At 57.7% G+C, this 25,621-nt stretch overlaps 12 protein-coding genes and 1 non-coding gene across 13 annotated transcripts; 6 read left to right on the forward strand and 7 right to left on the reverse strand.

Moving 5' to 3' along the window:
• Positions 1-2,632: 2,632 nt before the first annotated feature.
• On the reverse strand, positions 2,633-3,489 carry BP01DRAFT_405213 (uncharacterized protein; the record flags this gene model as incomplete). Its single annotated transcript, XM_025578730.1, has 4 exons — positions 3,193-3,489; positions 3,057-3,128; positions 2,854-3,006; positions 2,633-2,793 (listed from the first exon to the last, which is right to left on the reverse strand). Exons 1-4 carry the CDS (start codon positions 3,482-3,484, stop codon positions 2,633-2,635), a joined length of 678 nt encoding a protein of 225 aa, XP_025428226.1. The 5' UTR covers positions 3,485-3,489.
• An 899-nt stretch (positions 3,490-4,388) lies between these two features.
• Positions 4,389-4,459, forward strand: BP01DRAFT_t259. Its single transcript has one exon. It is a non-coding gene; the product is annotated as a tRNA-Gly (tRNA).
• A 232-nt stretch (positions 4,460-4,691) lies between these two features.
• Positions 4,692-6,528, reverse strand: BP01DRAFT_405215 (thiamine pyrophosphate-binding protein; the record flags this gene model as incomplete). The annotated part of the gene is made up of 2 exons (XM_025578731.1): positions 4,692-6,376; positions 6,441-6,528. 2 exons carry the CDS (start codon positions 6,526-6,528, stop codon positions 4,692-4,694), a joined length of 1,773 nt encoding a protein of 590 aa, XP_025428227.1.
• A 531-nt stretch (positions 6,529-7,059) lies between these two features.
• BP01DRAFT_271252 (acetolactate decarboxylase) lies at positions 7,060-7,668 on the forward strand (the record flags this gene model as incomplete). The annotated part of the gene is made up of 1 exon (XM_025571390.1): positions 7,060-7,668. A coding segment is annotated over one exon (609 nt), but the record flags the coding sequence as incomplete, so codon positions are not given.
• Positions 7,669-8,166: 498 nt separating this feature from the next.
• On the reverse strand, positions 8,167-10,124 carry BP01DRAFT_394317 (ferric reductase family protein; the record flags this gene model as incomplete). The annotated part of the gene is made up of 1 exon (XM_025578317.1): positions 8,167-10,124. Exon 1 carries the CDS (start codon positions 10,111-10,113, stop codon positions 8,167-8,169), a length of 1,947 nt encoding a protein of 648 aa, XP_025428229.1. The 5' UTR covers positions 10,114-10,124.
• A 231-nt stretch (positions 10,125-10,355) lies between these two features.
• BP01DRAFT_359530 (high-affinity Cu transporter CTR3) lies at positions 10,356-11,251 on the forward strand. The gene is made up of 3 exons (XM_025575704.1): positions 10,356-10,431; positions 10,503-10,533; positions 10,620-11,251. The coding sequence occupies exons 1-3, from the start codon at positions 10,378-10,380 to the stop codon at positions 11,108-11,110; spliced, it is 576 nt and encodes a 191-aa protein (XP_025428230.1). The 5' UTR covers positions 10,356-10,377; the 3' UTR covers positions 11,111-11,251.
• A 188-nt stretch (positions 11,252-11,439) lies between these two features.
• Positions 11,440-12,584, reverse strand: BP01DRAFT_359531 (LLM class flavin-dependent oxidoreductase). The gene has a single exon (XM_025575705.1). It carries the CDS (start codon positions 12,549-12,551, stop codon positions 11,463-11,465), a length of 1,089 nt encoding a protein of 362 aa, XP_025428231.1. The 5' UTR covers positions 12,552-12,584; the 3' UTR covers positions 11,440-11,462.
• A 533-nt stretch (positions 12,585-13,117) lies between these two features.
• On the reverse strand, positions 13,118-14,454 carry BP01DRAFT_405220 (uncharacterized protein; the record flags this gene model as incomplete). The annotated part of the gene is made up of 4 exons (XM_025578732.1): positions 13,118-13,408; positions 13,534-13,579; positions 13,827-14,225; positions 14,338-14,454. The coding sequence occupies 4 exons, from the start codon at positions 14,452-14,454 to the stop codon at positions 13,233-13,235; spliced, it is 738 nt and encodes a 245-aa protein (XP_025428232.1). The 3' UTR covers positions 13,118-13,232.
• Positions 14,455-15,444: 990 nt separating this feature from the next.
• Positions 15,445-17,552, reverse strand: BP01DRAFT_303584 (flavin-containing monooxygenase; the record flags this gene model as incomplete). Its single annotated transcript, XM_025572125.1, has 5 exons — positions 15,445-15,570; positions 15,646-16,099; positions 16,191-16,726; positions 16,777-16,883; positions 16,934-17,552. 5 exons carry the CDS (start codon positions 17,550-17,552, stop codon positions 15,445-15,447), a joined length of 1,842 nt encoding a protein of 613 aa, XP_025428233.1.
• A 552-nt stretch (positions 17,553-18,104) lies between these two features.
• On the forward strand, positions 18,105-18,431 carry BP01DRAFT_385572 (uncharacterized protein; the record flags this gene model as incomplete). Its single annotated transcript, XM_025577612.1, has 2 exons — positions 18,105-18,202; positions 18,287-18,431. The coding sequence occupies 2 exons, from the start codon at positions 18,105-18,107 to the stop codon at positions 18,429-18,431; spliced, it is 243 nt and encodes an 80-aa protein (XP_025428234.1).
• Positions 18,432-18,778: 347 nt separating this feature from the next.
• Positions 18,779-21,957, reverse strand: BP01DRAFT_405223 (putative NRPS-like enzyme; the record flags this gene model as incomplete). The annotated part of the gene is made up of 1 exon (XM_025578733.1): positions 18,779-21,957. Exon 1 carries the CDS (start codon positions 21,836-21,838, stop codon positions 18,779-18,781), a length of 3,060 nt encoding a protein of 1,019 aa, XP_025428235.1. The 5' UTR covers positions 21,839-21,957.
• Positions 21,958-22,470: 513 nt separating this feature from the next.
• On the forward strand, positions 22,471-23,746 carry BP01DRAFT_303530 (aldolase; the record flags this gene model as incomplete). Its single annotated transcript, XM_025572124.1, has 6 exons — positions 22,471-22,549; positions 22,601-22,644; positions 22,689-22,820; positions 22,869-22,977; positions 23,033-23,604; positions 23,672-23,746. 6 exons carry the CDS (start codon positions 22,471-22,473, stop codon positions 23,744-23,746), a joined length of 1,011 nt encoding a protein of 336 aa, XP_025428236.1.
• Positions 23,747-24,195: 449 nt separating this feature from the next.
• BP01DRAFT_303754 (SGNH/GDSL hydrolase family protein) lies at positions 24,196-25,505 on the forward strand (the record flags this gene model as incomplete). The annotated part of the gene is made up of 5 exons (XM_025572133.1): positions 24,196-24,284; positions 24,334-24,416; positions 24,491-24,743; positions 24,928-25,183; positions 25,323-25,505. The coding sequence occupies 5 exons, from the start codon at positions 24,196-24,198 to the stop codon at positions 25,503-25,505; spliced, it is 864 nt and encodes a 287-aa protein (XP_025428237.1).
• Positions 25,506-25,621: the final 116 nt, after the last annotated feature.

Here is a 25,621-nt window from a genome sequence, read left to right on the forward strand (position 1 = left end):
CTTGGCGATCGCGCGGCTGAGGGGCGTGTCCTGCCCGGACTCGGGCGCATAATTGGCATCAGCCCGGTACTTCAGCAGCAGGGTGGTTCCATCGACAAAAGACTCGTCGACCGCCACCAGCAACGGGGTCCGCCCCTCCCGATCGGGGGCGTTGGGATTGGCTCCAAAGAGAAGCAGCAGCCGCATTCCCTCAAAATCGCGCTGATGCACGGCCTCGTTCAGCGGGTGAATCTGCTCGCCCGGATTGGGCGAGACCCCACTGTCCAGCAGCTGCTCCAGCAGCTTGTGGTTTCGTCCCCGCACGGCAGACGCGAGGGCACTGCGCAACCGCGTGGCGCTGGCGGCACTCGTCCGGCTGGGAGTTCGATGCGGCGGCCGCGGGGACGAGTCGGAAGGCCGGGAGGGCGTGAACAGGTCTTCCGGCGGATCCGATGCCGGGACCAACAAGGTCTCTGCGCGCGACTCCCGTGAGCTGGTCCGGATTGGCGGACTATTGGGTCGTGGCAGTCGAGGCAGGGGTTCGAGAGGGGGCGACGGAGGTAGGTCGCGCTCGTGGTGGCTCGGAAGCAGGAGCGAATCGAGGGAGAGGACGGAGGAGAGAGTGTCATCGGGGTAAGATTGGGGGGGACTGCTTAACCCCGAGCGGATCGGGGGCAGGGGCTCTCTCGGGGGCCCCGAGGGAACGGGGGAAGCAGACCCAGAGGGGGTTTCCATCTCCCTGACTCCCCGTTCTAGTGACTTGGCCTTGTTGATGCCCATGACCGACCGACCTTTGGACATGCGATCGAGGGCCGCGGCCAGTCCGGCGTACCCGATGCCCACGGACTCGGCGACCAACGGCTGTTCCCCGAGCGTCCAATGAAAGGCCAGGACGCTGATTTGCAGGGTTTCGGTTGTTTTCTGGAGCGACTCGCGGATGCGGCTGAGCTCGTGGCTCGGGCGATGCCATCCCCGCTGGAGCCTCCCCAGGGCGCCACGGTGTTCATACTGAATCAGCTTGGTTACGAGCTTGTCCAGATGCTGAAAATCGCGGTAGGCGGCGGCGAATTTCTTGCCCACTTCCTCCACAATCACCTCGGGCAGGGGGCGATTGGCGGCGGTGGAATCCGTGAGGCCCGCGTCAATGGCCCAAAGGGCGCGACAGGTGTCCAGAAAGGTCTGGGACAATTCGCGAAAGCCACCTGGCAAATCCTGCACGGTACTCAGGTAGTCCAGCATGTGCACCGAGATGCGGTTGCCTAGCTGGGTGGCCTGGGCCGAGACGGCGAAGACAGCCTCCTGCGCAGCCATGAGGGTGAGACCGGCGGCGCAAGACGGAAAACAGAGTAGAAGGATTCCCTGAAATCGGAGGGAGAGGTGCGAGGGATTTTATTTCCTGGAGCGGACTCCGGGCCAGTCGAGGAGCGGACCCTCCGTCCGGTCCAAGGGTCGTCGTGGGGGAGGGGACCAACCATGTGGCGAAGGGCGACTGACGACTGCATTTCCCCTTTCCTGATTCTGGACGGGATCACTAATCTAAGCTTCACCGGACCCAAAGGTTGGGGAGTGCTAGCAAGGAAGTTGGCTGGTAATCGGCCTGGTTGGCGTGATAAGGGCCAGGTAGACGACGAAACCAGACCCCACAGCCACCGGGACTCTCGACCAGATTGTATCCAGAGCGATCTGGATCGTGCAGGCCAGGAACCAAGCGGCCGCCTCCACACGGAAGAAATCTAGATCGTGGGTGGAGACGGGATGGCTCATACAGCCTCTTATTGGGCTGAACTGGGAGTGCCTGGGCGGAGCTAGAGGCGATTGTTCCCCACTCTGCTCACGGAGCAATGGGATTATTGGAGTGTAATGGATACATGACTCGAGGGGAGGGGGGAAGTGGGTGGGAGCGGTGGTAGTGTATTTTTCAGTGTGTTTGAGATGCAGCAACGGATGTGCAACGGTGCGCAACGGGTGTGTGCGTCAGACAAGAGAGGGGATGTTTGAACGCGAAGCAGGGACTCAAAAAGTGGTTGGTTTGCTTGGCAGGGCGTTGAACTGGTTCGAGGGAATGTCGATCCCATGGTTCTTTTGAGGAAATTGGATAAATAGTGGTGGTGATTATCTCCATGTCTCCCCATGGTTGATTGAGGGAAGAAGAGAAGAAGGGAGGGATTCACCGAGGTTCTCCCCCCACGAGACGAGCGGGTGACACGTGATGCTGATGCTGCGGACCGGGGTTGCTGTGTTTGTCATGTTTGTGCGGACACCTGCTGTTTGCATCTTTTGCATTTTCCGGATTAGGTTCCCTGTCTTCCGCTCCCAATTAGGCATGACGTCCCCCTGAAGCCCCGAGCCCTCAGCCCTCATTCTCCATATTTACAGTATCGGGGATGATCAGGATTCAAGGGAGACTGAGAGACCAAGGCAAGGGACCTGCTTGGCAGATACATTATCTGCACAACCCTATGCTCAAGTTACTTCAGTATGGTTCAAATGGTAAGTATTGGCCGGACCGAAATATATATTAGTAGGTATGACAGTTGGCGTAGATTTGCCTTTACACAGTGTAAATACTGGCATGAGTATCATCGATACTCCTTTCAGAATAAGTGCAGAGAGAAGAATAAGGTATATAGTATAAAGACCCAGAATGGATCAATCAGTTACCAAAGGAGAACTCAGGAATGCTGATGGTGGAGACCGTCCAGGTCTTGCCACCGTCCGTGGTGGACATCTCGCCAGTCACTCCGCTCCCTTTGGCCATGGTGTTGATGTAGTTGGGATCCGCGACGTCGAGGATGATCTTGGTGTCGATCCAAGCTGAGAGAACGAGTGGTTAGGGAAATTCCCCCTTGTCAGAGATTGGAAGCAGGGACTTACAGTGAGCGCCAACAGTGCCGCAGTTGTCCTCAGCACATTCGACCGCGCTACCCCAGCCCTGAGCATGGCCATCGCTGGTCGACAGGGTGGAGACGGTCTGGCCGTTGATCAGCACAGTCTGCGTGTAGTTGCCGCTAGCATCATCGAACTTGTCTATAGCAGAGGTGAGTTCGTGGCCAATCACATAGCTCCGAGCGCCTTACAGTGCATGGTGACCTGGTCACCCTGGGTGCCATCCGCTTGGCCGTCACCGTAGATGGGCATTTGGCTGGAGTCTATTCCGGCGTAGTCAGTATCTTGGTAGTTACGATGTCTAATCAGGTCGAGGGAAAAACTCACCGCCAGTCTTCATCAAGGTGTAGGCGTACATGGTCCAGTCCTTCTGCTGCCAGTTATCCGCGATAGACTGGATCAGGTCCCCGTTGGAGGTACCCATCCCAACCCACAGAGAGGTAATGGCATCGGTAGCGCCACCGCTGGGGCCGTTGGGAAGAACTAAGGTCGAGGTGGCTTCCCGGATCCACGAGTTGGAGGCGACGGGACCAGTGCTAAAGGCAGGGCCCATGGCGGCGTGGACGGTGGTAGCCCCAAGGGCAACCACAGCTGCGAGGACTGGAGCCCGAGTGGACATTGTGAATGGGTACGGAGTGAAAGTGGGATACGATGCGTGAGTTGAGTGGTAGTAGATATCGGTGTTTGACGGGGGCAGCCCGGTCGCTTTATAGCCTTGGGGATTCGGAGCACTGCGCCTGGCCATCCCTGGTAGATGATGGTGCCAGAGAGGGTCTCCGGAGGACTCCTATTTGACATTATCTACGGAGAAAGCGAGAAGTGCTGTCAGCCCTAGAATGGGGATGATGGAGGAGCTGCCTAATGTGGGGGGGGGATGGGTCTTCAAGCCCTGAACCGTCAGCCAAGGCGGGAATTCAATTTATCTCAATCCCAGTGACAGCAACCATTGCCGCAGACTCCTACTTCAATTTCCCTTTCTTCTGGATCCACCTCCCTCTCTCGGTGCTTCCTCCCGGAAAAAGGTAGCCAGGGAATCAGGGAGCTTGCTGCGTCCCCGTGTTGAAGTCGTCAGGGTGACTGGACAAACCCTGTGGATGGGGACTGCATGATTTTAGGTAAGCGGCTTGAAAGAGATGCCGGAATGAATGGCTGAAACACGCCCAGAAAAAGCGGTGGATATTCAGGATATGCCGTTTGTGGTCCTCTGGCAGTCGTGTTGCTTTGCTCTGTACAGGCCAACACGGTCACTTATCCCAATCCACATTTCCATTTGTGCATCCCTTGGGTATAATGGTGCCTACCAGTCAGTACCGTCAACCAATCTACGGATTTTGCGCCCCGGAAGCGAAACCCCTACATCAGAGGCTATATTAAATATAGGAGATTTTCCGGATAATATTGTGCTATCCTGTGGAATTGTCCTTGCGAGCCCTCTTGATCATGAGAGGAATCTGTCTGGCAAGCGACATCATGCTGGATTTGGGCTTCATAATGTTTAAAAAATAACAGGCATTCATCAAATCGCATCATTGGTCTAGTGGTAGAATTCATCGTTGCCATCGATGAGGCCCGTGTTCGATTCACGGATGATGCACTCTTCTTTTGCTTGAGATATCATTTTTTGCCAAGATGAAAAATAGTTCTAGAGAATGATACTGACACTGACACTGTGCATAGAATGAATCCACACCTGGGGTGGAAATACAAAGCAAGGGCCAACTCCGGAAGTCATCCGCCAACCCAGCCCTAAGAACAATTCACCTCCGCCGTTATCGCATACAGGCAGAACCACCAAATCAATCCATTCCCCTATACATCAATCCATTTCAGTGATCCAATCCATCCAGAATACCCTTCAATCCCTTGCCTGCATTCACCTTGGGCACCATCGGCACTCTTCCCTGTACCCCCACCTCCAACAACGCCACTCCCTCAGTCTTCAACAACCACGCGATACTCTCGCTCAGATCCTCACGATGTACACATCGCCGCCCCCTCGCCCCCATACTCTCCGCCAGCTGGACAAAATCGGGATTCAAGTGGTCCGCCTGGGTGATCCGCCCATCGAAATCCACCCGCTGGACCTCCTGCACCATCCCCTGCTCCTCATTCCGCAGCACCAGCACTTTGATGGCGACTCCGTACTGCACCGCCGTCAAGATCTCCTGCATGGTCATACACAGCGAGGCATCCCCGTCGATATCGAGGACCGTACAGTCTGGCCGAGCCATCTTCGCCCCCACCGCCGCCGGCACTCCAAACCCCATCGTCCCCAACCCCCCGGAACTGATGAGTCCCCGTGGCACTCGCCAGCGGAAATACCGCGCCGTCCACATCTGATGCTGTCCCACGCCCGTCGTCACCATCGTACGATCTTTGCGGGGACTGAGCTGACGATCCAGCTCCGCAATGACCTCTTGCGGCATCGGTTCCTTTCCGGTTGGGGTCAGGGGCTGCAGATCCAGCGGATACTGCCTCTTCCACTGCTGCACGCTCTCCACCCACTCCGCCCCCGCCCCCGGAGGCATCGACTGCACCCGCTCCAGCAGCAAAGGCAGCGTCCTCGCGAGATCCCCCGCCACCGCTACTGTGGGCTTCACCACCCTCCCCATATGCTGGGGGCAGATATCGAAGTGCACAATGCCCCCCCGTCCTTCCTTGGCCGCCTTGCGCGCCGCGGGTGCGAACTCCGCCGCGCTCCCGACCGCACGCTCGTCCAGCCGTGCCCCCAGCGCAAGAATCAAGTCCGCGTGTTGCACCGCCAGGTCAGCGGGCACGGTGCCATATGTCCCGAGCATGCCCAGCGCGAGCGGGCTGAGTTCGTCGAAGGCGCCTAGACCGAGTAGGGTGGTTGTGGTGGGGATGGGGTGGATTTCCGTGAGATGTTGCAGCAGTGCTGGCCCGTCGGTGGCGTTGAGAAGGCCCTGGCCGGCGATGATGACGGGTTTCTGTGCGCGGCGCAGCAATCGGGCGACTTCATCCAGTGTCTTCTGGGATGGAGTCGGGAGGGACTCGGAAGGGGAGGGGTTCTCCTGTAAGTTAGGGCTCTGCTCGACCGCGCGAGGGCTCAGGCGGGCTTTAGCCACATCCTTCGGGATCACCAGCATTGTCGGGCCAGGTCGGCCGGTCGTGGCGGCGTCGAACGCTTGGGCGAGATACGCAGGCAACTCGTCCACCTCCGTCGGCATGCCGCACCATTTCGTGCACGTCTTCGCGAGGCCCAGCGAATCGATCTCTTGGAAAGCCCCAGTGCCCAGTGCGGGGGTGGGCACTTGCCCGCAGATGGCGATAAGGGGGACCCCGTCGATCAAGGCGTCCATCAGCGGAGTGACGAGGTTGGAGGTCCCCGGGCCGGATGTCACGAAGACGACGCCTGGTCGGCCGGACGCGCGGGCGTAGCCTTCCGCCATGTGGCCAGCGCCTTGTTCGTGGAGGGTCAGGGTGAGGGTCAGTGGGGGGTTGGAGTGCAGGCGGTCGAAGACGGGGAAGATGGCGCCACCGGAGATGCCGACTTGTGGTATTGGTTAGTGAGTGACCCGTAGGAAAATGGTTTTTTGGGGGGAGGGAGATGGTACAGGCATGTTTGACTCCTCGACGGGCGAGTTCTTCGCAGATGTACTCGCCACCGGTGGGTTGGGAGTGTGGGCTTTCTGTGCGTGTCATGATGCTGTTTGGAGTGTGTCTTATCCCGCAGCGGGCTGTGGGTTCTATGTCAGAAATGGGGGCATGAAGGGTATTTTTATACTCCAGCGGACGGTGGGTGTATGTTTGGGGAGTCCTGATCAGATATGGATGAGGGATTGAGTATGACATGACGAGGAATGAGATGGATGCGTCGCGACCTTCCGGCATGACTGCTATACATCCAATGCAGATGCCTCTATCATTATGATTTCGTTTCAGATTCTCACTCAATGACGCCAAGGATGACCTGTTCTATCAAGTCACCGAATAAGATGACGCCAAAGGAATTCGAAACGCACATTCCCACCCCCCGGACTCCCCAGCGGAGCGGCATGCAGCTGCACCCCACCCAATCGGTAGCCCTAATTATGTATTATCCTTCATCCCTGGAGACAAGATCCATTGCATCATGACTCCTATATCAAGCTCGCTTTCACACCATAGACCATACCATTCAGACACTCCCAATCCTCATCTTAAACCACCAGAAAACCCACCATGTCGTCAACCGCTACCACCCTCTACCAATACAGCACAATCACCGCTCTTCTCCACGGCATCTGCACCGACGGGCTGGAAGCCTCCTCTCTGTCTTCCTACGGCACCCACGGGATTGGCACCCTCTCTGACCTCGACGGGGAGATCATCATCCTCGACGGGGAAGTCTATCACTTCCCTAGCACACCCAGCAACAACACAGGAGACACCCCTACTCCCAGCGTCCGCACGCCCGAACCTACAGAGCGCATCCCCTTCGCCATGCTCACCACCTTCCAACCCACCCACACCCTCCCCCTCCCATCCACCCCGCTCACATCAACCACCCTGTCGAACCACATCTTCGCTCAAGCCCTCTCCGATCAAAGAAACACCCCGCTAGCCATCCGTCTGACCACGGGCTTCTCCTCCCTGAGCATCAGAATCATCCCGAAGCGTACTTCCAGAGAGGAAACCTTATCAGCCTGCGCCTCTCGTCAGAAGACCACCGAACTCGGATCGATGAATGGAACACTATTTGGGTTTTGGACGCCAAAGTACATGGCTGGACTGGGGGTGGCGGGCTGGCATCTGCATTTTCTGTCCGAGGATCGAAAGGCTGGCGGCCATGTGTTGGAATTCTCGACTGGCAGTGAGGAAGAGCGGGTGGGGGAGAGGGGAAGGGGGGTGGAGGTGGCAGTGTTGGGAAGGGTGGTGATGGAGGTGCCAGATACAGAGGAGTTGGGGCAGTGGAGTGAGAATGAAAGGGAGATGGTGATACCGGGGAGGGAGGTGGTCGAGAGGGCGGAGGGGTTGGGGGTGTAGATTATTGACCTTCAATTATCAACGGTGTGTTGATCGTATCAGAGAGGGGGGCTTGAGGGGTCTTCCCCTACTCATTTCATATCTATTGGATCCCCGGGATAACTACATCTCAGTCACAGTATGCTCAATAGTATAGCTTCGCACCAGGGAACTGTGTGCATAATAATCCCCTCCCCCCGCAAGCATAAAGATGAAACTGTGAACTGGGTATCGCATTGTTCTCAACTCTCCCTCAATCGTATCATCTGATATATACAGTACATCCATACTCATACGTATGCTCATCGTCCCTGCTCCGAGTCATAGCTCAATGAATCACCACACCACCCGATCATCGACCACCAACTCGACATCCCCCCTCGCCTCCCCCCGCCACACCTTGCCCGGCTGATTGTGTCTTGCCACCGCCGTGCGCAGCGCGGAGATGACCCCCGGCGGCCCACTGGCCAGCACCCGGGTTGGGCCCTGCACCACCCGCTCCAGGAACGAGGCGACGTGCGCGTGGAGGTCCGGATGGCGGGCTGATGTGAGAGCGGACGATTCTTGTGGCAGGGGGAATTCGACGGTCCACCCCGGATCACGGACCGACCCCCCACAACAGGGCGTTTTCGCGTCCTCCGAGGCGCTGTCTTCCGCGGGTGCGGGTGCGGCCTCCCGCGTGACGAAGATGCGCACGCGGAGGGTCTTCGCGGTGGTCGACGCCACGCGCTGCAGGATCTCCAGCTCCGGAGCGATCCAGTGCATGTCGTTCTTACGGCGGATCATCCAGATCAGCTCGATGAGAGAGTCCGACGCAGGGGAGAGGGCGGTGATGCGGTGCAGGATGGGCGGAAGCACGAAGGTGATGCCGGTGCCGCCGGCGATGCACAGGAGGTTACCCGGCAGAGACGCCCCGCTGCGGTCTTCGATGGCCTGCCCGTACGGCCCGCAGAGAAGCACCGGGGTCGTCGGTCCTGCGCGCGTCATATGGGTCGTCTCCCCAGCGGGCTTGGGCGTGCCAGGGGCCGCGCTGGCGGCAGACACGGCCAGCTCGCGCGTCAGACCTTTCCGCGCGCGGATGATGTATGTGTGCTGCTGGCCGGTAGGATGCGTGTCCGGCACGCTGCACGGGGTGAGGGGGTGGGCCTGCAGGAGACTCAAGGCAGGAAAGACGAGGAAGAAGTGTTGGCCAATGTGCCACGGGTCGTGGTTGTGGTGGAAGTCCAGCCGCAGGACGTCCCCGTCGACGGGGTTGGGATGCAACTGCATCGCCGCTTCGGGGATGTGCAGACCCCCCCAGCTCGAGGGCGTCGGGGCCGGCAGGTTCAGATGATGTAGGACCACGATGCGCACCAGACGCGCCCCCCGGTCCAGCCCCCAGACCCCCAGCGAGGCCAGCATCCAGCAGTACAGCTTCGACCAGTGCGCCCAGCACGCCCCGACGTAGACCATCGCCACCATGTAGTGCGCTTTGCGGAAGCACTCGTATCCCGTCAGCTGGATCCCCCGCTTCGTGCTGTGCAGCACCAGGAAGGTCAGCAGGATCATTGCGACGATCCCCCAGATGATGTACGGCTGCGCGACGAAGCTGTTCCAGTGCGCGGGCTGCGGCTGGTACAGCTTGCCCTCGACCACCGTCCAGCCGATGGTATGCAGGGCGGCCTGCGCGTAGATGATGTAGCCCAGCCAGCGGTGCAGGAAGGTGAAGTGGTGGTAGGGGATCCCCGTGATGAGCGACAGCAGAGACTCGCGACTGGCAAGGAGGATGGAGAGGGGGGTGAGGGCAAAGGCCAGCACGCCAATGCGATCCGCCCAGGGGCCCAGTCCGCTGCGAATGTTATGCTGCGAGCTGCCGCTGATGGGGGTGGTCCAGGTCTGGTAGGTGATGCCCACCAGCGTGAAGACGAAGAGATAGCCCAACAGCACAAGGAAGACCAGCACCTGCAGGCGCGTGGTGTGGCCGAACACCCCTGGCCAGGCTTCGGGCAGCAGATAGCGTCGGACGGCCGACTGGATTGTCCTCGCCAGACGATAGAGGGCACTCTGTCTCTGCATAGGGCTGTCAAGGCGCACCAGACGGCCTCCCAGTGCCCACAGAAACAGGATGCCTACAATCACCGCCCACAGGATGAAGCTATACAGCATGGTGACATCGTGTCCGTGGTAGACGGCGTCCAGATAGGCGCAGGTGCCGGCATCCTTGGTGCAGGGAATTTGCCGGGAGAAATACCCCCAATGCGCCTCCCAGGCAGAATCCGCGGTGAAATCCTGAATATGGCCCATGGTGGTGGTGGAATGAAGAGGCATCCAGATTCATATACGCGGGGAGGGCCCCCGGGATCGTGGGTGTCTCTTAAGCAATTCCTCTCTTTCTATCTGGAGACCCAGTGGAGTCTGCCAAGGCCAAAATCTGCTCACTGCCAAGCAGCCAAGTCGAAATGCGCGCATTTCCGGTCTCCATATAAGAGGCGAGTCGTCCAGGGGGGGGAGGAGGTGGGAGAAGAGGCTATTCCCAGCATCCCCTTCTACGCAATCCCTCACCCCACCATGGATATGCATCATATGTCGAGTACGTCCAACTCGAGCGCCTGCTCGGTGACGGTAAGTTCTTTGTTGAACCTATGCATAGCTGCATAACTGCATAAGTCTGACTGACTAATGCATAACGGCAGATGCTGTGGAATTGGACCACAATTGATGCCTGTACGAAACCCTCACTCTTTCCCAGTCCCCTTCTCACATTCCATCCTCATCTCGCCAGCCCTAACTTCTGATTGTCTGGTTATCAGGCTTCCTCTCCTCCTCCTGGCACATCACCACCGCCGGCCAATTCGCTGTCTCCTGCATCGGTGTCGCCTTCCTGGTCATCGTGCTCGATTTCCTGCGCCTGCTGAGCAAGCAGTACGAGGAGCGTCTGCAGCGCCAGTTCCAGCGTCATGTCGCCGCCCAGACGGCCTCGGAGCGCATGCAGTTCTTCTGCGGCGACTCGCTCGAGAACGGGCCCACCGTCCTCACCTTCCGCGCCAGTCCCGGGCAGCAATTGATGCGGGCTGTGCTGCATACCCTGCAGTTCGGGCTGGCGTATCTGATCATGCTGATTGCCATGTTCTACAATGGCTACATGATCATCTCGATTTTCCTTGGAGCGTTCCTGGGGAAGGTGTTTTGCGACCGGGGCGAGTATCGCGTCGTGGTGGCCAGGCCGGCTGCCAGGGTGACTCCAATGGAGACATCAGGAGGGGAGAAACCGGAGGAGTGGACGACGGGGTGCTGTGGTTAGATCTGTTTCAAGAGATTTGCTGCTACTTCTGTTCAGTTGTTGATTGTATTGGATTGTATATATTGTGCTGCGGTCGAGTGGGAGATTCTTATGTACATCGAAAGGCATGCATAATTCCTGCTTAGTCATGCAACTCGCCGATGCCGGAGGCTGCATCCATCTTGGGATTTCAACGAAAGATAAAAACCCTAAGTAGTGATTATTCCTTCTGGGCGACTAGTCTGACACTCTAGGCGTAAATGTGCTCAAATGCCCGCGCCAAGATTGAGCTGCAGGACAAGGGAATAAAATTTATTTATGGCATTGACTATACCACCTAGTCTCGTCGACGGATACACTCACTGAAGTACTATTACTCGTGATTCTCGGCCAATTTCTCTCGCACGCGTGGCAAGATATACCTCCCATAATCAATAGCATCGTTCAAATTGTCATACCCCCGAATGGAGATCAATTCCGCCCCCAACTGGACATAATCCAGTAAGGAGTCGACGATCGTCTGATACGAGCCGACCAGCGCGGTGGAGGCCCCGCGCGCATTCGTCGCCGTGACGGTGGGATACCACAGGGCGCGGTCCTGCACATCGCCTCGCTTCGCAATCTCCAGCAAGCGCTGCGAGCCCACATTCTGCGGCGGCGGCGCATCGGACGCCACGCGACTGTTGCCATTCTGCCGATGCGCCGTCAACGCGTTCAGCGTGCGATGGGCCTTTTTCCACGCCAGCTCGTCCGTCTCCGCGACGATGGGCCGGAAGGTTACCCAGATGCGCGGCCGGTCCCCCTCTGCACGCCCTGCCTTGGCTGCCTCCGCGTAGATGCGCTCGATCTGCTCCTTCGTCTCCTTCAGCGGCTCCCCCCACAGACCGAAGATGTCGGCCAATGCGCCCCCGATGCGATACGCCTCCGCGGAGGATCCGCCCACGGAGACGGGGATCGTGCCGTGCGTCGGCCGCACTCGGTTGCTGAACCCTTTGAAGGTGTAGTAGGGCGAGTCCCAGTCGAAGGGTTCGTCCGACGCCCACGCCCGACGCAGGATCCGGATGTAATCCTCCAGGCGCCCGTACCGCTGCTCCTTGTCGAGAAAATCCCCCTCCCGCGCTTGATCCGCGTCGCTGCCCCCGGCGATCAGGTGCACCACTGCCCGTCCGCGGCTGAGTTGGTCCAGCGTCGCCAGGGCTTTGGCGGCGACGGTCGGATACAGGGTATTGGGTCGCAGGGCGATGATGATCTTGAGGTGCTTGGTCACCGCGGCAATGGTCGCTCCGATCGTGAAGGGGTCGAAGTAGGCGGAGTCGTACGGAACGAGGGTGTAGTTGAAGCCGTAGTCGTCCAGCGACCGGGCATACCGCACGAGGTAGTCGGGGTCAATGGGGGCATTGGGTAGGGGGGTTAACTCCGTGGAGGGGTTGGGGAAGGTGAGACTGATGAATTCGGTGGGCATGATGTTGTACTATGTATCAGTGGAAGAGTTAGGGCTGGTGGTGGTTGGTGGGGGTGGGTTTGCCGGCGATGCTCCCCCTTCACTTTATATCCGCCCCCTCAGACCCTCGGATGCCGGATGGAGGCAATGGCACCAAACATTCGTTGAATGACGTTCCCGGTGGATTGAGGAGATATCGCTGGCAGGAGCGTATCATGACGGCCCATTGCTGCTGTCCGACTGCATGGCGTCAAACTTCCCGCTATCACGCCATCAATGCTGCATCGGCTGACAAACTGAGAGAGGGACAGATAAGCAGTGGTAAGAGGGGTCGTGTAGTTACAGGTTGATTGAATCAGGACGAACTTGACCATAATAAGATTCGTGTCCATCTCTCCAGGCAGCCCTCGAACTGGGTTCTGGATTGCACTGATCTCCTCCAATGGCCCGGCGAGGATAGAATTGGGGGATCAGTCCTCGTCTTTTCGTCCGACGGATTGATCCCAAGTTACTTCTCTTGCAGATGCAAACTGCTCACCACAGCGGGGTTGCGAGAAAGGCACAAGGCATTGTGTATAACACGCAGCTACAAGGGTCATGTTTGGTGAGGCGGGGGGTAAGCAGAGAATAGATTCGTGCTACGCTGTTGAATAACTTCATCTGCCCACAGTAAAGTGACGATCGCAGTGACCTAGTCTGCTCTCAAACCCGCTCCTCCCTCTCAGCCTGCTGCAGCAACTGCTTCACTGTGGTGAACTGCATCCCAGCGAAGTACGTCTCCCGCTGCCACAAGGTCTTCTCTTTAGGGCAGGCTGTCGCTCCGCTGACCGTCCATTCCTCTGCCTCGGCGATCGCCAGCTCCAGACTCTCCGGCTGGTCTTCTTACCTGTGGAGATCGCGTTCAATCTCCTCCTTGGATCGATACAGCCTCTCGAACGGGCGTCCTGAGCAATCAGCGGACTATCCCCAGTGACCGGGAGGAAGCAACCTGCAATCCACTCACCGTAGAAGCGCTCCAATGTCTCCGCCATCTGATTGAACGTCCCCCACTGCCCAGCCACATACGTGACAGGTTTCTACCTCCCAAGTCAGCTCCGTCGTCTCTTCTTCTCCCCGAATTGCAACAGCAGGAGGACAAGAACGAATAACCTACCCCACTCCCCTCCTCCGCCCCCAGCAAGCGCATTACCGCCTCCGCCACATCCCGTCCACAGGTCCAACTCTGCATCTCCTCCCCCGTTTCTCGAACCATGTACTTCCATTCGTGGAGATCGATGGGAAAATTCCCCGGCATACATCGTCGATACGACTTTGTCTCGGGCAGGAAAACTCCATGCACCACCCGTGGTTGAACAGCGTGTACTCTACCTTAGGACAGGGCTGGTTCGCGAGCAGTCCGCGGAGAGGCGCCCGGGTCCGGGCGTACGCTCGCGAAAGATCCGGGAAGGATGCGATATCCCCCGCCCATTCCGAGGGGATGAAGCGGGTGCAACTCTGCGTGAGGCGGGCGGCCTCGAGGAGACTGGTGTGGAGGGGGAGGTAGTCGGCATCTGGGCAGCGGATGAGGGAGATCAGGGTGGTGGCTTGGGTGGTGGTGAGGATGCTGAGGAGGGAGGAGAGGGTGTAGTCGGTTGGTATGGTGGTGGTGTTTGTGTTTGTGTCTGTGTGGGGGGATTTGAGGGTGGAGGGGTTGATCTGTTGTCGGTGTGATGGTGAGAACTTAGGATTGGGGTTAGATAGAGGCAGTGGGTGAACAGTAGTGGCATTGACTATTGGGATATGATGGAATGGGCAAAGCAAAACGGACCTGACGCGTGAGGATCACCAGGCTGTAGCGGGGATCTTGGCTTAGGGCTTCCTGCAGGTACTGGCCGAGATCCCCCTTGCCGCCGGCGAGGGCGATTACTTGGAGTTCGTGGGTCATGAGTGAAAAGGACTTGAGGCAGAGACAGGGTCAGACTGGATGATTGGGAGTGTCATAGGCTCTGGGGGATGGTTATAAAACTGGCTGATGCTATGCACTCCCCCCAACTGGAGGACTGATGTGTCTGGCCCGGTTGGAAATATATCCAGACCTCCCAACTGTTTGCTATGTATCAATCAGCATCCTATCCCTAACATCAACATGCAGAGCACTGCACTACGCTCAGGAACCACTTATCCCCTTTGGCCACCCACACGAAACAGCCTCATTCCAAAAGATCACCGCCCTCACTCCCTAAAGCAACGAACGTTGCTCTCCCAATCGCCAAACACAACACGGCTGGCACCCAGCCGTCAGTTCGGACTCAAACCGGACCAGAAACACGGCACACACACCCACAACCACATTCATCTCGTAGTAGCCCCTTCGCTCCGTCAAGGTCCTCGAGAGCAGCGGCCCACAAACGTGCCCAGCTTAGTCGAGGAGTGCGGTACAGTATATCTGGCAGGATGGGGATGACGAAGCTGTAGAGAAAGGTGTCCACATCTGGATTAGAGTACTCTAGAGACAGATAACTCACACCAGCGAACATGGCAAAGGAACTGGCCGTCACGATGACTGACTTCGGGGGAATGACTTTCTGGCCCATGGCGACAACTCCAGCTCTCTATGCAGTTGATCTATGAAGATTATCAGATTTCATGTGCAAAGAAAAGCCCCCTCATTATGGATACTTCGAGTCTGGCTAATCTCTTTCCACCCCTTCTTTCAGCTGTCAGCTTCAGCTCCAGACTAGCCAGAAAGAGCCCTAAGCCATCCCCTTCTCTCCTCTCCAGACAACTAGACGAATTTGTGCGCCATCACCAACCAGACACTTTGATTTTAGGAGCCATGACAATCTCCAAAAACAAAACGATTGGCCCCATGGTTGCAGACCAAGAAAACGCAGGCAGGGGACTGTGTCTCACGCACGCCAGGCCAGCTGTACCCTCACTGCGCCATCAGCCCAAGTTCGGTGGCGACAATCTGCAGTGCAATAAATCGGGAGTAAATGCGACACAGAGATAGGCTCCCTCCCATGAGCCACAGATTGGGATGGCCACTTGGTCGCCAAATCTAAGGGATCAGGTCAGTGGGAGAATCATGCAAGATGCTTCCGGGTCCCATTGAGGTACTGTATAAGATACTCACCGTCTGAATCTCTCCTTCCTCGTCCAAGTCCCACACGTCCTTGCATTGGTCGGCCACAAGATCCCCCAGCGTGCGCCGCACCGACTCGCGCATATTGGCGTACCCCGTCGCCAGCACTACAATGTCGGCTGCGAAGTACCTCCCATCCGCCAGATGCAGCCCCCTGGTGTCGAAAGAGGCAATCCCGCCCGCGCAGTGCTGCAGCTGGATCTTTCCCTCGATCAGGAGTCGGCTGCAGCCAAAATCGATATAGTATCCCCCACCTCGGGTCACCAGCGAGCGTAAAAGTCCGGCGCCGTCGAGGCCGAAGTCCAATTGAAAACCCACCGCTCGGAGACCCCGGAGGACCTCTTCGTCTGCGGCTGAGATGCGCTGCGTCAGATCCACGCATAGGGCTAATGTGACCGGCCAGGGGAGACTCTCGGACAAGATGTCTTGCTCTTCGATGGGGGTTCTATTCGGTTGAGGGGAGCGGTTGCAGTCAGTCATGCAGATCGAAGGAGGGGGACGAGGTAGGGTTGGACAGCAAAAGGGCAGACACTCACCGGTTGTCGTCAATCCCATGATTCTCCGGTAACAAGGGCAATCCGTGCTTCTCGGTCAAGACATACGTCGGACCCCGTTGGAGCATCGTCACCGAGGCGCCGTGGTCGTAAAAGTCCTGGGCGATATCATGCCCACTATTGCCCGTGCCCACCACTACCACTTTCTTCCCGTGGGGGGCAAGTTGTCTGGCATCCACATGCTGGCTTGCATGATAGAGCTGCCCCTCAAACTGGGACTGGCCGGGAAAACTGGGAATCAGAGGCAGGCCGAGGTGTCCAGCGCACCAGGCCATGTGGTGCGGACGAAGGATACGCTCCACCCCGTCTCGGACGAGCGAAACAGTCCATTGCTGGCGCTCCTGATCGTACTCGGCAGCTTTAATCTCTGTCTGTGTCCAGACGTTCAACTCCATAATGGTTGCGTAAGACTCGAGCCAATCCGCCAGCTTGTCTTTGGGCAGGTATTTGGGCCAAGTCTTGGGGAAGGGCAGATGCGCCAAATGGCAGGTCTCGATGTGGTCGTGGGTGATGAGAGTCTGCCCCTGTTAGTCGCTCGATCACATCCAGTGCAGGCGAGATGCTCAACCCGATATCGCTGTCTCCAATTATCTCCCACGCGATAGTTCTTCTCCACGATGAGACATGATTGACCCAGAGTCTGCAGACGCACCGCCAGATTGAGCCCGGCTTGGCCTGCCAGCTGTCAGCATCTGAGATGATCACGAGGAGGAGATGATACTGACCTGCGCCAACAATTAGTACTGTTGGGTCGGTGTCGTTGAACTCCATGTCTCTCTGGCGTCGCTCCAGCCAGTTACCCTGAGAGATCCCTCCACGCATTGAGTCGATGGTACCGAACGGCCTCCGTAGTCCGACTTGCTCTTCGACTCCGCGTAGCCCCTGCAGAGCTGTGTATACCGAATAGGCTTTCCAATCTCCATCCTGGGTCGGGGTGAGGTAGAAGACCCCGCGCCCATGACCAGCGCGGGTTTCGAAGGCGAATGTGGCCGTAATCCATGTAAGCCCGGGCTGAGGAGTCTCAATGGCGGGTTCTGCTCCAGCGCCGTAAAGATGGGCATTTTGGAGTTGGGCCTTGGGCAGGTGCTGCTCGAGATAGCGCCGGACGCGGGTGAAGCCCTGGAGGGTGTGGAATTCCCAGTCCAGGGCGAGCATGTCGCGCCACCAGCAGTCTTCATGGAACAGCTGAGATAGTTGAACGGCGCTCCGGTCGACGAGGTAGCTGTTGAGCCCGGAAAGCCATTCTTGACCGATGGACACTGGATGGAGACTGGACAGGTCTACCTCGGGGGTGGTGGGGAGCTGGATGATGTGATGGTAGGGAGGCTGGGATAGGGGTTTCATGATGGGAGGAACTTGAAAAGACTTGTGGGCAGTATATGTTCAATGTAGAGGATAAGAATATATCAATTGGCCTCTGGTGGGTACAGAGATGATACAAGTCCACCAAATATCCTCCACAACATCAAGTACACCCTGAATGCCTGGTTCCCCACAACCCTAACTCCTCCCATGTCGCCCCTTTCTATGCATCGGGCATCACCTGAACGTTGGGTATCGGAGGTGTTTGCTTGCAGTTGTCAGTCGCAATGGCAAACTTCTGCACGGGGACTTGCAGAAGACTGCAGAGCCAGGCGATAAGAATATGCGTCTGGCCTCATCTTATGCTGCAGTCGATCGCCAGGGATCCTGGTCCTGGACACGTCAACTGCAACTGGAGGGACACGAAGTGACAGCCCCGTCTGCACAGCGGGTGCACAACACTTCTCCCGCTCTAACGCAGTGCAGAGACAGCTTCCTCGGTGGAGATTGTGCTTGAGAGTTCTTCTTACGCCTTTGAAGATATTAAGAAATGATTATCTGGGTTTGGCGGTTGAGATATCGCGCAAGGCCAACATGACTTCCCATATCCATTACAGCCTCGCGGCTCCCGAGAAACCCCCCGAGACTATTGCAATCGCACCTCCGCTTGAAGGGACTCCGTCTGGGGAAGAGTACGAGAGACGATGATCTCGGGAATGCTGTAGATGCATCGAAATTCTATATTGAAGGACCCAAGCTGAGCCAACGTCGTCCAGTTACAACCCTACCGTCCTCGCCCTCCTCGAAACCAACACCATTCCAAGCGAGAAGATTGACGCAGTACGGCTGGAGCTGCTGCGTCGCTTGGTCGGCACATGGGCGACAAGACCGTTGTCGAGCCCCCCGGTTCGACCCGATTAGGGCTGCAATATCTGCATTGGAAGAGAGATATTTGTCACTTTTGGGTACGTCACACACCAATCCCTACGCTGATTCTGGGTCAACCGTCGCTAATAGCGTCTACGTCTCACTGTGCTCGATACCAGTCTGGTCGTAACCGGTGATCGCGTCCAGATCGCCTTGAGGGGGAGAAGGAGAAGGAGAATGATCTGGGAGTCCTTACCGTTTGACTGAGAGGGATTGAGGGTTTACAGACCTACTTTTGAGGAGGATGCATTACAAGAGGTGGTTTTGTAGTCAATTGCAGACATATATCAACCACTATGTTGACAATCTAGACACAAGAACACGTTCACTCACACATCCACTCAAGTCTCATGCATCTGCTCCCCCTTTAGCCAGTGAGAACTGTAACGCACTACCAAAGACAGAGGCGACGGGCAATGCAACAGCTCGGGGGCATCAGCCAGCGCCCTGCACAGATTATCCGTGCCAAACTCTGGCATCCCCTGCTGCAACTCCCACAGGCTGCATCCGTTCCAGACCTTTTCCTCCAGCAAGGGCAGCAGTGATCGCACAGGACTCTCCGGCAGCTGAGACAGCATCTCGATCCACTCGGAGTATGGAACCGCACGGAGGGGCGTCTGGCCGCGCAGCTGGCTCAGGAGACTGAAGATAGTCGACAGCTTGACGCCTGAGCCCGGCACTGGATGCACGACATTGTAGGCTTGCCGGGTGTTTTCCACTTTCGAGGCACAATGCAACAGCGAGGCCACCACCCAGTCGACGGGGACCAGATCCTCGCGATGGCCCGGAAGCAAGGGGTAACAGCCGGATTGCAGACTGGCGACGATGACGCGGGCCAGGAAGTCGTCTGGGTTCATCGTCCCCGTCTGACTATGTCCCAGCACGAAGCCCAGTCGAAAGATCGTCACGGGCAGCCCTTGGGCGATGGCATTCCAGGCAATTGCCTCGGCGACCATCTGGCTCTGCGCATACCCCATGGCATAGCGCAGCGCGGAACGATGAGCGGCTGGCTGCTCCTCCTCTGCCAGGTGGGTGTGGCCATTGACCAGCCCCGTCGGTCCGTAGGCGCTGATGCTCGAGGTGTAGTGCAGCGCCTTGGTGCGCCCGGCATTCGCAAACCGGAGGATATGCCACGTCCCCAGCACATTCGCCGCCCGATGGCTGGAGTATGGCTGGACAAAGTTGACATGTGCCGCCAGATGAAACACCACGCTCGTCCAGTGCGAGAGCCAGCCATATTGCTGAGGGGTGAGTCCCAGCCCCTCCTCGGCGATATCCCCGGCGATCGCGATCACGCGCGCCTCCTGGGCCGGCGAGAGCATGAGACTGTATTTCCGCAGGGCTTTGCCAATCCGTCGATGGGCGTGCAGCGCGTCCGAGGCCCGCACGAGACACACGACGGTCTGCACTTCAGGGATGGCGAGCAGTCCGGCCAGCACGAAAGCTCCGACGAACCCCGTTGCTCCCGTCAGGAAGACCACGCCTTCGGACGGGCTTCGCCAGTCGGGGACCGATCGCGATGAGGGTCGGAGATCCTGTCCCAGGAGGCAGTCTTGGTGCCAGGCCTCTTGATCGGATGTGTGTTGGTCGGTTAGGGCTGCGGGCGTGGGTCTGCGCAGCAGAGAACACAACCCCTGGAACGTGGAGTGCTCGAACAGCTCCGCCACACGAATCTCCCGCGCGAAGAGCGGTTTCAGGCGAGACACCAGAAGAGCTGCATGGAGGGAGGTCCCCCCGAGGGCGAAAAAATCATCTTCGTCGCGGAAGAGGGCATTGGGGAGACCCAGCAACTCCCGCCACAGGGCCTGCAGTCGGTCCTCCACCGTTTCAGTCCCCTGGCCTGCAGGCTCTTTCGGCGACCATTGGGCCATCTCCTCGAGATACTCCCGGGCGAGCGTTTTGCGGTCGACCTTCCCACTCCCCGTGAGGGCGATTCGCTCGACCACCTGGATGCGCGGCACCAGCAGATGCGGCGCCTGGTCGAGATATCGCTGCCGGATGGCGTCGGGGCAGATCTTGGGGGAGAAAGGAATGACGCAGGCGAGCAAGGCTGATCCTCCGTCCAGCTCATCCAGGGTGATTCTCAGCGCCACGGCGCGCACGACGAGTTGCGTGGCCAGGAGGGCTTTCTCAATCGACCCCAGATCGACTCGCTGTCCGCGGATCTTGACCTCGTTATCGCGACGGCCAAGGTACATCATTCGCTCGGACTCATCCTGTCGCACCACGTCGCCAGTTCGGTAGAACAACCCCGGCGCGCTTTGGCATTTGTCGTGGAGGTGGGGAGCTGGCACGAAGACCTGTGCGGTCTTCTCAGGCTGCCTGAAATACCCCTTGGCTACGCCGATTCCCCCTACGATCAACTCCCCAACCTCGCCCGGGGCCACCGGCTGCAGACCTTCGTCGACCACGAATGCTTCGTAGCCACTCAGCGGTCGCCCAATGGGGATCTCTCCGCGGGCGACGTCGGCCTCGGATACCAGGTGATACGTCGTGAAGACCGACAACTCCGTTGGGCCGTAGACATTGAACAACTGCCGGGGCGGCCCGTGAGCGAAGATGGTGCGAATTGTGGGGAGATGGATGGCTTCTCCGCCGGTCAACAGGCTGTCGACATGCGAGTAGGCCCCCGGACAAGCATGGGTGATGGCGGCGAGAAGCGAGGTCGTCTGCCACATCACGTCGATGTGATCAGCCTGCAAGCGTTGCTCGAAGATGACCGGGTCCAGGAACTCCTCGCGCCGAAACACAATCACCGTGGCCCCATGCAGGAGGGCGGACCAGATCTCCCAGAGCGACACATCAAACCCCACATTGCAGACATGAGCCACGCGGTGGCCGCGACGGACAGGCGCGAACTCGTTGAAGACGAGGTTGATCAGTCCCGCTGCCAGCACCTGCACGGCCTTGGGCTGGCCGGTGGACCCGGATGTGTGCAGAATGTGCGAGCAGGTCGAGGACGAACTGGCAGATACTGTGACCTCCTCGCTGGGGAGATCATCCTCGAGCTCGCCGAGAACGAGCAGGTGGTGCAGGGTAGGCAGTCGATGGGTGTTGGAGCGGTCCGAAAGAACGAGGGATGTCCCCAGATGATGCAAGAGTCTTTCGAGATGGACATCCGGGAGATCAGTGTCTAGAGGGACACAGGTCGCGCCAGCATATACGACGGCCACCTGGGCCAGGATATGGGTGATTCCTCTGGCTATCAGAATCCCAATGGGTTGCTCTTTCGTCACCCCGAGCTTGTGAAGCTCTACCACCAGGCTCAAGGCGGTTTGATGTAGTTGCCGGAAGGTAACGCGCTGATCCCCTTCTTCCAGGGCAATCTCATCTGCAAAAAGATGGATCTGCTGCTCCAGCAGTTGGGCCAAGCCCAGGTCACGGCCCATATCGTTCAGCATCGCTGGTTGTCAGCAAGCCAGACCGGTATACGCAAGAATCCTCAGCCTGGTAACGTGAATGGCAAAAGGAGGACAAGCACCGACGACGATGGACCAGAACGAGTCTGCTCTGTCACTTTGTCCTCCTCTGAACATTCACCATCGTGCTCACGCATCGCAGAATCTACTTAGCGCCAGGAGCGACTCGATTTCATTGATAACTGATCTGCACCAGCGCATCTCAGCAATGTAGCGCAGGCGACCTGCGCAAGTCTGCTATAGCCTTCCTCCGGGCAGGCCGTGCTTCGGTGCAGAGCGATTCCGGATCCACCAGTTCGGCGCTGACTGATGGTGCAGACAATGAGATTCATCTCTCGTGACGATACCGTGACGAATTCTGCAGCAGTGTCACCCTCGCGGTGGCACTGAAGATAGAATGGACAGTTGTGGTTGGTGAGTGAGCAGCAAGCTCGCATTTGCTCGACTCAGCGGATCTTCCTCCTGAAGGATGTCTAAGATGCCTATATTTAGGGCCTCGCTATTTATTCGGTTGGTCCTGTGGTAACCAAGACTTGATTCACAACAGCAGCAACAAACAGCAGCAATCTCCCTACAGACTCGAGTGGTACAAGCGACTGCTGAAAGAAATCACCATGGAGAACGCACAGATTAACCTGCTGGACTATCTGCGCGCGCGAACCCAGGTAGATCTGGATACCTTTGATGTGCACGGTATGCATCAGATCCTGAGGAGATAGTGAACCCTAGCTGACCCCCTTCTAGTGACCCGTGAGGTCGAGCAGTGTGTCGATTGCACCTCCAATCAAGTACGCCTAGGGCTACGTACGGACGATATCCTACTGACATCTAGCAGTATGAGTACTACACCGAACTGGTCAAGCAGAGCAGACGAGATGTCCTCAACCACGCCATCGAGCTCGCGGCCAACATGCACGAGCGGTTCCCCACCGTCCCGCGAGAGGAGCTGACTGTCGAGATCGGGGTAGGTTGGCCTTGTCACTTAGGAAACCCCAGCTGATGCAGCATTCAGGCTATCCTGCTCGCGATGGAAGCTCGTCCTTTCGTGACGGGGAACATGCATCTCATGGTCAATCCGAATTACGCGTACAACCAGCGCCAGACGGTGGACGCGGCAAAGAGTGAGTTTGTATCCACGTCAACCTGGTTGACCGATGCTGACAAGCTCTCCTGAAGGACTGCATCGTCTGTTCCATGACCTGGACCCGTCCTTTGATGCCTCCCGTCTGGTGCTGAAGATTGCAGCCACATGGGAGGGCCTCCAGGCGTGTCGGGAGCTGCGATACTCGCGCATTCAGACGCTCGCCACGACCCTCTTTACCATGGAGCAGGCCATACTGGCTGGAGAAGCCGGCTGCGTCTCGATCTCGCCCTTTGTGCACGAGCTCAAGGAGATCTTTACGCCCAGCTACACGGGCTCCGATCCGTTGCTGCCGCTCTGCGTCCAAGCCCAGCGGTGGTTCCAGCAGCAATCCTGGCCCACGAAGGTCAAGGCGTGCGCCACCATCGGGTTGAACGAGATCTTGCAGCTGGCTGGTGTGGCCGCCTTGACTTTGGTCCCCGATGACTTGAAACTGCTGCAGTCAAGCCACAAGCCTGCGGATGAGGTACAGAGCTTGTCCTTGTTCTCAGACGCGTCCGCACTGCAAGATCAACTCGTCTACCCGTCGTATATCGACGACGAAGCAGGGTATCGCATGGCCTTTGCTCGTGCGGAGGAAGGCCGTGCACAATTGAAACTCGGGCAGGTAGGTTGTCATCCATCCGGTTCTCAGGCTCACAACCAAGCTGTTACTGATCTCTGCCGTCACGTAGGCAATCAACATCTTTTGTGATTTCCAGACCAAGGCGGAGCAATTGGTGCGGGATGCGAGGAGGCGCGATGTGTGAAACCGTGCAGGCAGGATTCATGACGGAGGAACTAAATTGAAATGAGTTCTGATGTAATTAGTCTCTTCACAATGGACGAGCATTCTGCTTCTCCTCTTCCCAATCTGCTCTCTACCTCGTAACGAGGTCACCGCGACGGCTTTCACCGGACGTGATGATATTGCATCCGTCACCCTCTTCTGTCAGCGACGTTGCACAAGGAGATCTCTGAGTATGACTGACTACAGATCGAGGTCTTCACGAACCCTTGTGTGACTCCGATCCTCAGCCCAGGCCAGCTCGTACAACGAAGACTACCCTTATCCGAGCAAGAGCCTTGACGGTCCGACAGGGAAATGGATGGCGGACGGATCGCCGCAGTGGAATAAATAGTGCATCTGGTACCACGTTATACAGACGAACTCCAGTTCCTCGCCCCAGCAAGATACACAATCGCGATCGCCTTCACGATGAAACTCCAGCACCTCCTAAACCCTGGACTGGCGGCACTGTCAGGACCCGAGCTGCTGGGAGGGAATGTCAGTTATTTGTTCAGCTTGTAGGGTGATTCTTGCCCCTGGGTGTGTCTGAGCCCTAACTGTGGGCAGTGGAGATTCCTACACCACCACCAGTTTCAATGCCTCCTCGGTGCAGCCCACCCCGGACAATCCCATGGGCAATCCCGCGCTCGGTAGGATCTTGTCTCGTCGTCTGTGATTTGCGTTGCGTGATCCGCGACCTCCGATCCCTAATCCTCACGCGCAGGGCTGGGCACCGTTGCCGACGGAATCAACTGGGTGGGATATTTGGCCACCAGCTTCAACGAGACCCTGACGCTCAGCTACAACCTGGCCATGTATGGCGCCACGATTGACAATTCGGTGATCCCCAACGAGCCGGGCGATTTAGTGCACCAGGTGTCACAGCAGTTTCAGCGCCAGTACTGTCAATCCCAGACACCTCCCCGCGCATGGGCCGCCGATGCAGCCCTGTTTGCCATCTGGATTGGAATCAACGAGTAAGCTTCATTGCCTGTCTTCTTTCTTTTTGTTTTTTTTGTTTCTGCTTGCCCATCTTTTGGCCCTCTCCAGTCCGATTTCCAAGTCTCCCTTGCCTCACATGTTTTGATTGGATATGGGGTGTCTGGGGGGTCAAACACACACACATCACAAGAAATAACAATCAATGTGAAATCCGTACAGTGTCCAATACAGCTATCTCTCGCTCAACCCCGTCCTGCAGATCACCGCCGCCATGGAAACCTACGCCCGGCTCTTACAGACGCTGTACGAGTGCGGTGCCCGCCATTTCCTCATCGTGAATGTGCCCCCGATCACACGCACCCCGCATATGCTGGCTGACAGGGCCGAGCGACGCGTTCGCCAGCTGACTACGATTCGAATGTTCAATGGGCTGCTGCTGGGGATGGTGCGTCGGTGGCGCAGTGAGAATCCAGATGTACGTCTTCTTGTTCTTCTTCTTCCCTACTTCTTGCGAGGGTCGTTGGCTACCGACCTAGTCAGCGAAGACGAAGGGCTTTTGGGGGGAATCTTGCTGATTGGGATGATGTGGGGCTTGTCCTACCTCGTTGGTGTAGACTACCATGGCTTTCTATGACGTGTTCGCCTTCATGTCGGACGTCCTGGATGACCCTGCGCGGTATGGGTTCCGGGATGCGCGGTGCATGGGGGAGGGGTGTGTTTGGTGGGATGATTACCATCCCCGCTCGCAGTTCCATCGCTTCCTGGCGGAGGATTTGGCCAGGGTGCTGGGTTTGTAATGGAGTCTGTGGAGTGCGCAGTGAGCTGCAGTTGGTGGTGGGTGATGGGTGATCGATGTGGTGAGAGATCGTGATTGAGACTGGATGTGGTGGTTTGACTGCTTTGCGGTGTCAGT

This window comes from Aspergillus saccharolyticus (genome assembly GCF_003184585.1).
Source record: "Aspergillus saccharolyticus JOP 1030-1 unplaced genomic scaffold BP01scaffold_36, whole genome shotgun sequence".
Classification (NCBI taxonomy): domain Eukaryota; kingdom Fungi; phylum Ascomycota; class Eurotiomycetes; order Eurotiales; family Aspergillaceae; genus Aspergillus; species Aspergillus saccharolyticus.

Bases quoted from the DNA above. Each gene is read 5' to 3' on its own strand.
- BP01DRAFT_359531 (XM_025575705.1), bottom strand. From the start codon at position 12,551: ATGCCCACCGAATTCATCAGTCTCACCTTCCCCAACCCCTCCACGGAG.
- BP01DRAFT_359530 (XM_025575704.1), top strand. From the start codon at position 10,378: ATGGATATGCATCATATGTCGAGTACGTCCAACTCGAGCGCCTGCTCG. The intron at 10,432-10,502 runs GTAAGTTCTTTG...GCATAACGGCAG, and splicing joins CGAGCGCCTGCTCGGTGACG to ATGCTGTGGAATTGGACCAC. The intron at 10,534-10,619 runs GTACGAAACCCT...TCTGGTTATCAG, and splicing joins TTGGACCACAATTGATGCCT to GCTTCCTCTCCTCCTCCTGG.